Consider the following 12,255-nt stretch of genomic DNA (forward strand, 5'->3'; position numbering starts at 1 on the left):
TTTTTATTTTTCTTTTAATGTTTCTTATTTTTTGTGTTTTCGTTTTAAAGTCTAAGAAGAAGGCACTGATTCTGTTAATATACTTGAATTCAATTAGTCGCTTACTAATGTTAGGCCATATATGCATATGTCTATGTGAGTGTGAGTGTGTCTGTTTGTGTATTGTTGTTTGCTTTGTGGAAGTGGGCGAGGTTTAACGAGTTCACATATCATAATCATCATCATCATCGTCATTATAATTATCATCTTGATGATTAGTTAGCAGCAACCGTCACTCTGTGTGTCTTTGTTTTGCATAAAAATAATACAAGTACAATTAATAATTACTAAAATGTAATTGAAATACGAATTGGTTTTTTTACATTTAATAAGCTGCTCGTTGTTCTACATTTACATTTATTTCATATTTATACTAAATATACATATAAAAAATGAGTGCATGAGTGTGTGTATATGTAGGTGTGTGTGTGTGTGTATGTGTGGATGGTTCTATGTAAAGTTTATCTTTTCTTTGCCTCGTTTCGATTTTGATTTTCGATTTCGATATTCGATTCGCTTACATTTTAGCTATGAGTTATGAGATGAGTTTGAAAGCAGATTTATCCATTTCTATATATGTATGTATATGTGATTGGTTTGTATGTGTCTATGTATGCGGTTTGGTTTTTGCATGATTCAATAATTTAGAATTTTACTATTATTATTTTTTGCGTTTTAGGTGTTTGTGTGTGTATTATGGGTAAGTGTGTGTGTATATGAATTTTTTTTTTTTAATTCTCTTTTTTATAATAATTTTTCGTTTGTGACTTATGTTTCACTAAATAAAGCATTCGATAGATAAAGATATAATATATATATATTTATAAAGTTTGATAGTTTCTAAATAACTAAAGAGCAAAGCAAATACAAATTTTGTATATTTCATTAATGAATTTTAATTTATACATAGACAAACGGAAATATATATATATATATATATATATATATGTGTATGTATTTAGTATATATATTTATATAAATCTATATATAGAAGGGTAATAGTCTCCTGCATTAGCTTATAGCATAAATCATAATACATTACATATAAGTAGTTAGGTTGGCCTATATCCTATATATACATATATAGTAGGCTTTATTTTTGCATCTGTCACACACAGAAATACAAACAAATAAACAAAAAAGAAAAATAAATGGGAAAGGGAACATGAAAAACACAAAAATTTTGTAATTAAGAAGAAAAAAAAAGGTTGTACAAAAAAAAACTAAACTAAACTAATTATACAATATATCGTAAGTGGTAAATGTTTATGGGATATATATTTATCTATATATATATATCGTCTAGCCGTATATAAATCGTATGTAACATGTATTGTATTTATGTGTGTGTGTGTGTTTTTTTGTTTATGGGTTACATATAATAATTATCATTATATTATAGACTTTCGATTGCAAGTTGAAAGTTTTTGCATTTTTCATTTTGCTTCATCTCTCTCTCTTAATTTTGTTTTTTTTTTTATTATTTTTATTTTGTTTTCGCTTTCATTTCTCTCTTTCTTGTCTAACAGTTAAGGCTTTGTGTTTTTTTCTTTCTTCTTTGTTTTTTATCTTTACTAATTTCGTTGTTTCTCTCTCTTCGAGCCGATACGTTCGATCGCATTCGTTGTAGGAGTTTAGGGAGTCTTCAATAGCAATATATCTTTCTTTCTTGTCCGACTTGTGTTTGAGTTCAGGCGCTGATAGAAATAATTTCGTCCGATTGTTCGTTGCATTTTATACGATTTGCCGGCTAGGAACTTTGTTATGCTCTGCACATAATCACGCACATCCTCATGATCCTCCAGCAAGTGTATCGATATGATATCGATTTGCACTTTATCGAAGGGCAAAGTTTGCAGTATCTAAAGATAAAAAAAGCAAAGAAAGTTTAGCAAATGCGTTGGCGAAAGTTTTTGCGGGTCCACTCACCTCCAGCTCATGGCCCTGCACACCCAGACTGAGTAAATCATATTCGGTGCGCTCACATGCCAGCATGATTGTATAGAGCGGAAAGCATTTCACACGCGAATTGAACCATGAAATCGCCTCATCGTGCAGACTGTTAATCCTCACATCCTCATTGTGTATGGGAATCTGTGGAAAAGCAGACGAGAGATTTGGGTTAGCAAATTTTGAGTTATCGATTGTCGTGGCAAAATTATCGTTTTACTCACCTCTTTGGGATACGTATTGGGTGATACACAGGCATGCACTACCTGCATGCGTGCTCGTTGAGCATTTTGCTTACGCAAAGTGAAATACCAACGCGGTTCCGGCTCCACGAGAACACCCATCCAATCGAGATGCTCACTCAACCATGGAGCTGTTATCAGTTTGGCCAATGGTCCACTTAGAGACTGGATGACGGCGCCATTGAATTTTCCACCCACCAGATCAGCCACATAGTGAGCCAATTGATCGGCTGCATTGCCGCTGCTACTGCTGCTATTTGCTGTTGCCGCTCCGCCAAATTTAAGCGAGCCCGTGCCGGCGGGCCCACCACTACTGGAATCGGCTCTTACTGATGATGATGATGATGGCGTTGTCTTTTGTGCCGCCGTTTTGCCCAGATAGTTGCGCATATGTATCTGGCGCAGGAATGCTATGAGTGCGGGATCATCTTGCGCAACGCTATTCAGTTCATAGTCGCGCGACATGTTCAAACGAAACTGTTGATGGCGGATTTCTGTGGAATCAAGAAACAGAAAGAGGGAGAGAGAGATAATGGTAAAGTCAGTATGTTTTTGCTGGACTTGATAGTAATTAGATTTAATTAAAACTTGTTGCTCTAGTGGACGTTGTTGGCGTGCCAGGCTCTAACTTGGCCACGCTTCGTTGGCAATTGGAGCGCATTGACCATATTTATGATTTGCATTTCAATTGCCAATTGTGCAGCAGCAGCAGCGCCAAGACCAGGAGGAGAATGCTTGTAGGCGGAACGTTTTGGCATTAGAAACAAGGTATAAACTGATTCAGCAAAGGCCGAATTTCGTGGCAGGAAACATTCGTAATTTAAACTTGGCATAACCTCGAAAACCTCATGACCTCGCCATATCTTGCCCCGGCGACCAGTCGGCATTAGGCCCAATATGAATTAGTCTAACCTTTGATATTTCGAGCTGGCCCAACCTGTCCACATAAGTTACTCAGCCAGCAGCAAAAAAAAAAAAAAAAACACATCAAAACGATTTGTTTTACTTCTTTTGACTGCTTTTCACACTTTCCTTGTGCCAATTTTCAACTCTTCTTTGGTTTTTGCTATGCTCTCCATACTTCGCCATTAAAAAGTAAAACGAAATTAAATGAAGTAAGTAAGTCGTCTCGCCGACTTGGGTATACCATACACCAGGTGAAACAAATATTTAAAATTTCGAAAACCAAATGTATGTCTACTAAATTGTTTTAACATGCCTCATACCATTTGCTATCTCGCTCACTCTACAAACACACAAGCACTCTAGCGCCGCCACTAGCCAACGGCCAATTCTGCCCTTATGGATCGCGTAGCAAAATACGTTCATACGTATATTTTGTACGTTTCTAGTCCGATTTCAATCAAATTTTGTAGTTTGATAGAAATAGATAATATTTATTAGTCTGCCAAATTTGATCGCGATGGTCAAAAAATTGCAAGAGCTAATCGGTTTTTTCTAAATTATGGAGGCGGAAGTGGGCGTGGCAACATATTAAAATATATGTATTCTGCGCGCATACTAAGCCAATATACATACTAAATTTGGTGAGTTTAGCTTTGTTAGTTTTCGAGAAAATCAGTTTTGATTAATTTTCGGGGGCGGAAATGGGCGTGGCAAAATTTTTAAATAGTCAATATCTGCGCGTCTATTAAGCTAACTTACATACCAAATTTAATGTCGGTAGCTTTCATAGGTTTTAAGAAAATCAGAGTTATGTAAATTCCGGGGGCGGAAGGGGGCGTGGCAAAAAGTTGGAACAATTATTTTCTGCGCGCTAACTAAACGAGTATATAAACCAAATTTGATGTTTCTATCTGCTATACTTTTTAAGAAAAACAGTTTTATGTAAATTCTGGGGGCGGAAGGGGGCGTGGCAAAAATTTGAAACAAACTCGATAAGCGTACATACTACACGAGACTGCATACCAAATTTGGTGGCTCTAGCTCTTATAGTCTCCGAGATCTAGGTGTTCATACGGACGGACGGACGGACGGACGGACGGACAGACGGACATGGCTAGATCGACTCGGTTTTTGATCCTGATCAAGAATATATATACTTTGTGGGGTCGGAGATGCTTCCTTCTGCCTGTTACATACATTTTGGCGACTTTAATATACCATTTCACCCTATGGGTGTATGGTATAAAAATGTTTAATGTACTTGCACATCATCTTGTGAAGGCGTGCCCTCCCCATGCAATTTGTGAGGTTAGGTACATAGAAAAATGGAACAAGCTTTTGATGTTTTGTTTTTTTAATATTCAAACTAGTTATGGCGAAAATTCACTTTCTAGCTAGTTTCTAAGATGCCCTCCACAGGTCCCCCTACTCACCCCCATATACAATGAATTTTCTTTTTGCCAAATGTTTTCCAAATGCTAATTTTATTATACAGTATACATATAAATTTTTTTATTTGTTGCTGGTCACAAAATGGCCATAAAGTTTTTAGGAATAGAAACAAACGAGCGGCGACCATTAAAACCGAAAAATGAACATTATATTTTTTCCGTCCGTCCGTCCGTCTATGCGTCCATCGTCGACATTTTCGTAATTTGACGTAATGGAACAACAAAAGCGCACAAATGGCAAAACTTAAACTAATTAACACCATGTCGGCCCGCTTAACCCTGGCCAAAAGTATAGAGAGAGTGAGGGAGAGAAATTTTCCATCTATTATAGGTTTTTGGTTGATGTCGTTTTGAATAGAAATTTGATACCATCTATAAGGTTTTGAATTACAAGCGATTAAATGCTAAACGAATTATTTTATGATTTGTCTACCAGCATGAAAATTCGATCCGTTGATCTTACAGAAACGAAATGGCATTGAAACAGAGAAATTGCTGCAGCTGGTATTAACCGTTAAATTTCGGGCCCTTGTAAATCCACTAAACGGAGGATAACAAAACAAAAAAAAAAAGAGAAATGAAATAAAAATCTGCCCTAAGGGCCAAGTCTGCAATTTCGGCGTCAAAAGCTGACATTTCTAATTTGCAAGGGTCGTCAGTCCCCGTCACCGTCACCGACAGCCGTGGGACATACGACGTAAGACGTCAGGGTGGTGGTGGCAAGACAAATGACTGGGCAAGACCCCCGAATATATATGGTAAGTAATTTCGGTGGATAAGTAACGATGCAGGGACGATGTTTAATTGCGGTTAAGCGGCCGCAGCGGCATCAACTTAAACTCAAAGCTTCAGGGGTAGCAAGCAGCCAGCACACGCCCTATTCAATAAGTTTAACAAAAGAAATTAAGAAGTAGGCAGAGCCCATCAGGACAAATAAAAAAGTTTTTTTTAATGCATTTTCAATTATGTATAAAAGTTGAAGAAAATGATTATGAAAAACTTTTTCCTGTTCTTTGTTTTCTTCCTTTATTTACGTATGCATGTATGTATACGGACGTATTCTTTTTGAGGCCACACAACTTTGGTGGCGACATCGGCGCAATGTTACCCTTGTTGTGTAATCTTTGCCACGACCAAGTTGCGTGTCCTGGTTGCTCCTGCTACTCCCCAATGCTTGTAATTCATTTCTATTGCCTTTTTTATTGATTTGTGCAGAGGCTCTTTGTATAATTCAAAATGGCCTGTTTTCCCCTGCCCCGCCCCATCACCAGCCATAATGTTGACTTGTTTTAGTTGCTTTAGTGGAATGATAACGGCACATGTTTTCCATATATTTATACTATATATTGGTTAAATGCTTCATTCTCACTACCAGTCGACAATGACGCTGATTTATTGCTCTGTAATCTAACTAGGTCGATCTTAATTTGCTGCCTGCCCTAGCTTGGCCTGGCCGGGGCTGGCCTGGCAAGTGGTGAAATGCAAAAGGGCACACAATAAATGCACATACACACACACGCACACACACACACACAAGAGACACAACAACACACACTCCCCACTCACACTCACACATCACGTGCTCAAGTGCAAACTGCTGCACTGCAGAAATAGCAAGGCTATGGGGGAGGAATCGGGCCTCTGCTATCTACTATCTTTAGAGAATGTTGGGAAAGGTATATACATGAAAATATATGGAGGTGGGCAGGTAGAAAATGGAAACAAAGAAATATATTTACAACCAAATTGGTCGGTTTCTACAACAACAAAATCAAACGATGTCTTATTAACGTGTCGAAATGACATAAATATTTGTAAATTAATGCGAATATGTAATAAAGGAATGAGGTCCTTAATCATTATGCCATAATTAACCCAAGACTTTGTTATATATCGCTTTCTACATATGTGAAACATGTAACCGAAATGACTTAAATTTGTCAACTTTCATGATTGATTTTTATAGTTTAGGACTTTTACATTAGAAATAAAAACTAGACAACTTAGTGAATGTAATATTAAAGAGGTTTTAGGTTCAGGTTTAGGTTTTTACCGAGTGAAATCATACAATTCTCAGTCTAGGAAATCAGTTTTTAACTTTCTAACATCAAAAAATTAAGTTTGAGATAATAAATTGCTTTTGAAGAGACTCTATAATAAATCTTTTAAATAATTTGTTGGTGAATTTGAATATCTTTATTTACTTAGCTCTCCGTAATTGTAATATAAATAGAATTGTTATTACAATTATAAAATACTTTTATTCAGATTAAATCATCAACCACTAATTCATCGTCTTTATACTTTAAAGTTCGTTAAGATGAATCAACTCTTTTCTTTTCTTGCCACACATTTCAATTAGCCAGGCCTTTCATTTTCAAAACAAAGAATTTTCCATTAAGTATTATCAGAATGTAATGAAATCTGTCTGTCGCATGTGAGTAAGTATTTAATCATGCTTTTAGTTCGATTTCTTAAACAAAATCGCGATAAAGCAGATTTCAAATGCCTGCAGTTTCTGCATGACTTAAGGGGGCGATTCAGTTCCCTTAATCATGTGGCTTATCGCGTGGCAATTTTGCACAATTTCAATGGAACGCGCAGGGGGGGGAAAAGCAAGAACTCACACGAAGAAGAAGACGCCGACGCCGACGACGACAACGCATAAGAAATTGCGCAATTGCTGCAAGGGTTGCAATAAAGAGGAAAGGAAAAGAAAACAACCTAAGAAGCAAATGCGGGTGGCAAGTGGCAAGTGACTAAGTGAAGTAGTGCCTGAATGGGGCATGCTGTGATAATGCCATTTGAGCTTTACTTTTCAAATTGAGCACTCGCTGGGCTTGGCAAGAAATAGAGAGGTTGGGGGGGGGCTGAGGATGATCGTTCGCCAAAGAAAATAGTCAGAGCTATGACACAGCAAGAATGGACAAATCAGACATCGTTGACGAAACAGCGGGGGTGGCTTTTCACTGACTGAGACAGAGCCATAGAGAAGAGTGAGGGGGAGAGAGCGAGAGAGCCATGCAACAATGTTGTTTGCATTGCCACAGGAAAATTATGAATCACAAGCCAAGGGAAAGGGAATGGTGAATTGGGGAACGGTGCGAGGGGGAATTTCGAATGACATCCGGTGGTTAGCAGAGCAAAAGTGGGAATGAAACTTGTGTATGTAAGGGTAAATGTAATAGTTGTAAAAACAGCTTAGACCAAACAGCGGGTGGAAGTCAGATGGAGAGAGACAGAGAGAGCTGCACTGCGTGCTTAACGGGAATTAAGTCATTAGTGTTGGTAAATGCGCCATGACTCTAACATTCTTGACGTCTCCCATTTTCTCTCTTTTTCTAGGTTTCAATTAAAATTGCAATTTGCAAATTGTCACATGGTGTAATCACCACACAAGTGTGAAGATAATACGGTCTTAACATGATTAATGCCATCGAGAGACCTCGAGATCCCAGGGTTGCCACACCACAACACACAGACACAATGCAAAAGTCATATGAATAACAGAAAAAAGAAAAGTGTTTGTTTTTGTATTAAACATTTGTTGTTTACGAAATATGCTGCACAAAAGTTCAGTTTTGCGCCATTTAAGATTTGGGCTAATGCGATTTATGTTCGTGTTTTCGTTCTTGTCTCTTCACAAGGTGAGGCTAATGACATGTGAACAACAACGACAACCACAACAACAAGAACAAGTGAAAATTGGCAACATTGTCGCCCCCACTCTTCCACAAGGTGTAAAAGGCGTGACTTTGTATCTTTTTTGTCGGTTGGCGCTAACCTGTAATCGATTACCAATTAGTAAATGCATATGAAAAATATAGACAATTTTTCAGGGCATCAATGAGTAGGCTTTATATGGATATATAGCAGACGTAACCAAAAGGCAGTTTGTGATGTCACAAAGTGGTTTTTCAATAGACAAAGACTACTGCCAAGTCATATCATTGGATTTTAGTACCAAAAACTATTAGTAAGTTATGTATTATAATAGTTTTTAACCTAATAACAAACTTTAGAACACACTTTTAATGTTTCAAAAGGTTATGCTCTTAGACCTATTAAGTCTACATACATAAGAAGAAATAATGATCACTTTTTGCATAATTTCATTGTAATTCTCAACTTGTTCTGGCTTACAATCTGCTGAATGGGATAGGCTGGAAAGAATGCTCCACAGACAGAGTAGTTTCTTTTTTCTTAAATAAATTAGTTAAAAGAACTGGATATTTATAACTTTGTTATGTTCATAAGATTATATCGATTATATACGAATATCGTATTACGTATTTTCCATATTTGGTTTGTGTTTCACATTCCCTTAGATGCTCTAAAAATGTCTCTAGATCATCATCATCATCATCATATCACATTAAATTCGATATCCATCTACCTCTTAGCCCCCTTTCTTTCTATCGCATTTTTAGTTTAGTGTGTTCTCTAGAAGTCGATGTGTGTGTGTAAGACAATCAAAGCTAAAAACGTGACTGTAACAAGAAATCAAGGGATTTTCTAAAGACCGCACAACAACAACATCATCCGAAAATCATATAAAAGCAACCTCTGAAACCAAATAGAGCGTAGGCAAGCAAAAAGAACCAAAGAAAAGACCGATTTTGGTTTGTGAGAGTTTTTTGGTATTTCACATTCTTGAAAGTCATGGTCAGAAAAAAAAAAAAAAGAGAAGACACAAAAAATTTGTCACTTTAATAAGCGCATTTTACTTTTTAAGAGCGGCTGCCGCCAAGTGCATGATTTGAGGAAACTAAAAGAAAATTTTCTTTCCAATGCAGAACGTGTTTCCACATTCCCTACTCCTCCTCCTCCTCCGCCATCTTCTTCTTCACCCCCTTTTTAAGTCTACGAGCGATGCTGAGAGAGAGAGAGGAGAACGACTAGATTCTAATTTATGCACCAGACCCCATTTGTATTATTATGGTTTATGAATCCGTTCGGTCGTATAAACCTAATAGAGTCATCAATGTGCCATAAAAATGAGGCTGGTCTGGGCCGTGCCCCAAGACCGAATATCCGAGCCGTAGTCAAGGGGTAAGCGCAGCAGCTGCCGCGTCGCCACCGATTCGTGACTGGCCACGCCCAATACCAGTGGCAGGCAGCTTAAGCAGAAGGTTATTAAAATGAAAGGAATCATAAATCCATTGGAAGTAAATGAACTAAAGCGATGATTAAAACAAGAAGTCATAGATTTTAAATCATCTAAAAATATTATCGACACTACAATTCAAACGATTCTATTTCCATTGTTAGTAGAAGGACTTCTTCCTGGAGGATTTCCTTTTGCTAAATATATTTTCCATTTCTTTCGAATATTTATGTAAATTCTTCTAATTCAATGATTGAAATTTCAAGCCTCATTATCGTATCACTTTTTGTTTACTTTACTCATCATTCAATCAACTGATGATGGCGACAATAAGGATGATAATAATGATAATGTTGATGATGATGATTGGGTGCTGTAAAAATTATTCTTAAATTTGCATATAATTTTCTTAAGACAAAGACTTGGAACGGAAGAAGCAGCCAGCAGCAGCAGGAGAGAGATTGACACAACTTCTCCTCCATGTTTTGTTCTTCCCTCCCTCCCTCTGACTAAAGGAAGACGATGAATGAAGCGAAAATTGTCGGCACTTGAGTGGAATTTTAAAAAATTGTCGCCCCAGCAACAACAACAACAACAACGACATTAGCAGCAAAATCAGCGAAGGTTGCCAATGTGAAATTTGTTTTTGGTTTTTTTTTTTTTTTTTTTTTTGTCGTTGTTGGAAATTTACAGCTGGCGCACACAATGGTCTGACATTGATTTTTGGGTCTCGATTTAAGCGCTGATGACTCACTTCTACTCAATCCCATCACATCCATCCATCCATCCAACCGTTCCGCAATCCATCAGATGCAAAATACAAGCGAAAAAAAAAGAAATACAAATTAAATGCTTTCCGCTTTCATTGAGCAACTCAGAGCCATATACAACAAATTAAGCAAATTTATTTGTACTAGTCTCTGTCGTCTCTGTGTGCCACATGTAAGTTTGCCAGCAATAACAAAATATTTTAGCGAATTAAAAGAAAATTGTCTCATCCGACAACTAAATGACATAGTCGTCTAGAGTCTAGACTCTCTACATAACTAAACAACCTCCAGCAGTTTAAAAACTAAATTGTTTAGCTTGGTGACTCAGCTACAACAGAACAGATAACAATAAATATGCAAACAAATATGCAAAAACCATTTTTAACACTTTCAATAAGACCTATTTCTTATCTTTCTTTATGACAAACTTATAAAAGGTGATAAAAGTAAGTTTTTAAACACATTGAGACGAGGCTGAATATTTTTAATACTCAACTTTTAACTGATAAGTAGGACAGGAATTTAAAGTTTACTTGAATAGATATGTATTAGATGGCCACAAAGTAATCCAAAACACATATAAAATGTGATTTTAATAGAAAACTGCTAAAAGTTAATAACAATTTGTTTTTTTAGAGCTTATTAGCTCTATGGAAACTTTTTAGTGCATTTTCTGAAATATTAAACTCTTGATGGTATTAGGTTTTGTCTTATATAAAGCAGGCTCTTATAAACATCCTATGTGTATCACATTCATTATTAAAGTACACATTTCGTGGGCTTATGAATCCGTAATTCCGACAGTTATAATCCGTTTTTAACCAAGTACACTCTTGGCCAGATAAGTAGGTGTAAGCCTGAGGATATGAGAACTATCAAAATAAATGATATAAAATCTCTTGATAAACCACGATTTCGATTCTGAGACGAGCTACTTAAATTGGAAACTTTAGCTTTTAGGTCATTTTCGATGAAAATACTAATACTCTTTAACTATTCTGTAATTACTTGAGAGCAGTAGTGTCTTCCTTGCAAAATTACTGAGGCGAAAGTCTAAATATTTTGATCGAACCCTTCCCGAATATATTTTCTAAACCCATCCACGATTTACGCGAAACGTTTTTGAGATATTTGGAAAATGCTAGCTATTTCTTATTTTGTTATTTAAAAAGTTTTTTTAAAGTTAACTATCATTCTGAGACATTAAGATGAAAATATTTAATATTGGGACAGGCACATTTTAATACGTTTCGCAACTCTTAACTTAAATTTATGTTAAAAGCAATAAAAAGTTTAGAAGTCAACGACAATGATTATAATAATTAAAATAAATTTTCAACATTTAAGTCAGTTACGACACTTTTAAAAAGTATTCTAGAATGCTTTAAGAGGTTTTATCTCTAGTAATATTTCTAATCATCTATTGCATGTACAGTAGATGCCGGTTATAACGATACTTATTAGTCCTGCCGGTGCTTCGTTATAACCAAATATATTTGTATACAAGTTTATATAAAGCCAATCAAACCTTTCTTTGTTATAAGAGAAATATGATTGTAAATGGCATAGTTATAACCGGCGTCTACTGTACTGAAAACTACTTTTGTTATCATTTATTTTCCAGAAACATATTCCCCATTACTAAACTAATTGAATTGATTAATGTCATGTCTGAAAGCCTAGTGTTTCCGCATTTGAAACTTTTCTATTATTATTGCTAGTTCTAGTTCTTATTAGCATGCTAAAAATAGGGAAGAAATAAAGAGTTGCTGCTTCTTTATTTGCCTAAC

At 36.2% G+C, this 12,255-nt stretch overlaps 1 protein-coding gene across 1 annotated transcript in view; it reads right to left on the reverse strand.

Annotated features, from left to right (window-relative positions):
- Positions 1 to 1,625: 1,625 nt before the first annotated feature.
- The window catches only part of LOC6643942 (protein Star), a 31,388-nt gene continuing 20,758 nt past the window's right edge, over positions 1,626 to 12,255 (reverse strand). The window contains exons 3-5 of the mRNA XM_023176567.2: positions 2,214 to 2,725; positions 1,969 to 2,133; positions 1,626 to 1,901 (exon numbers count right to left, since the gene is read on the reverse strand). Coding sequence (XP_023032335.1) covers positions 1,674 to 1,901; positions 1,969 to 2,133; positions 2,214 to 2,725 — 905 coding nt within the window. The 3' untranslated portion in view covers positions 1,626 to 1,673. The remainder of the gene's footprint in view (positions 1,902 to 1,968; positions 2,134 to 2,213; positions 2,726 to 12,255) is intronic.

The sequence above is a fragment of the Drosophila willistoni genome, assembly GCF_018902025.1.
Source record: "Drosophila willistoni isolate 14030-0811.24 chromosome 2R unlocalized genomic scaffold, UCI_dwil_1.1 Seg167, whole genome shotgun sequence".
Taxonomy (NCBI): domain Eukaryota; kingdom Metazoa; phylum Arthropoda; class Insecta; order Diptera; family Drosophilidae; genus Drosophila; species Drosophila willistoni.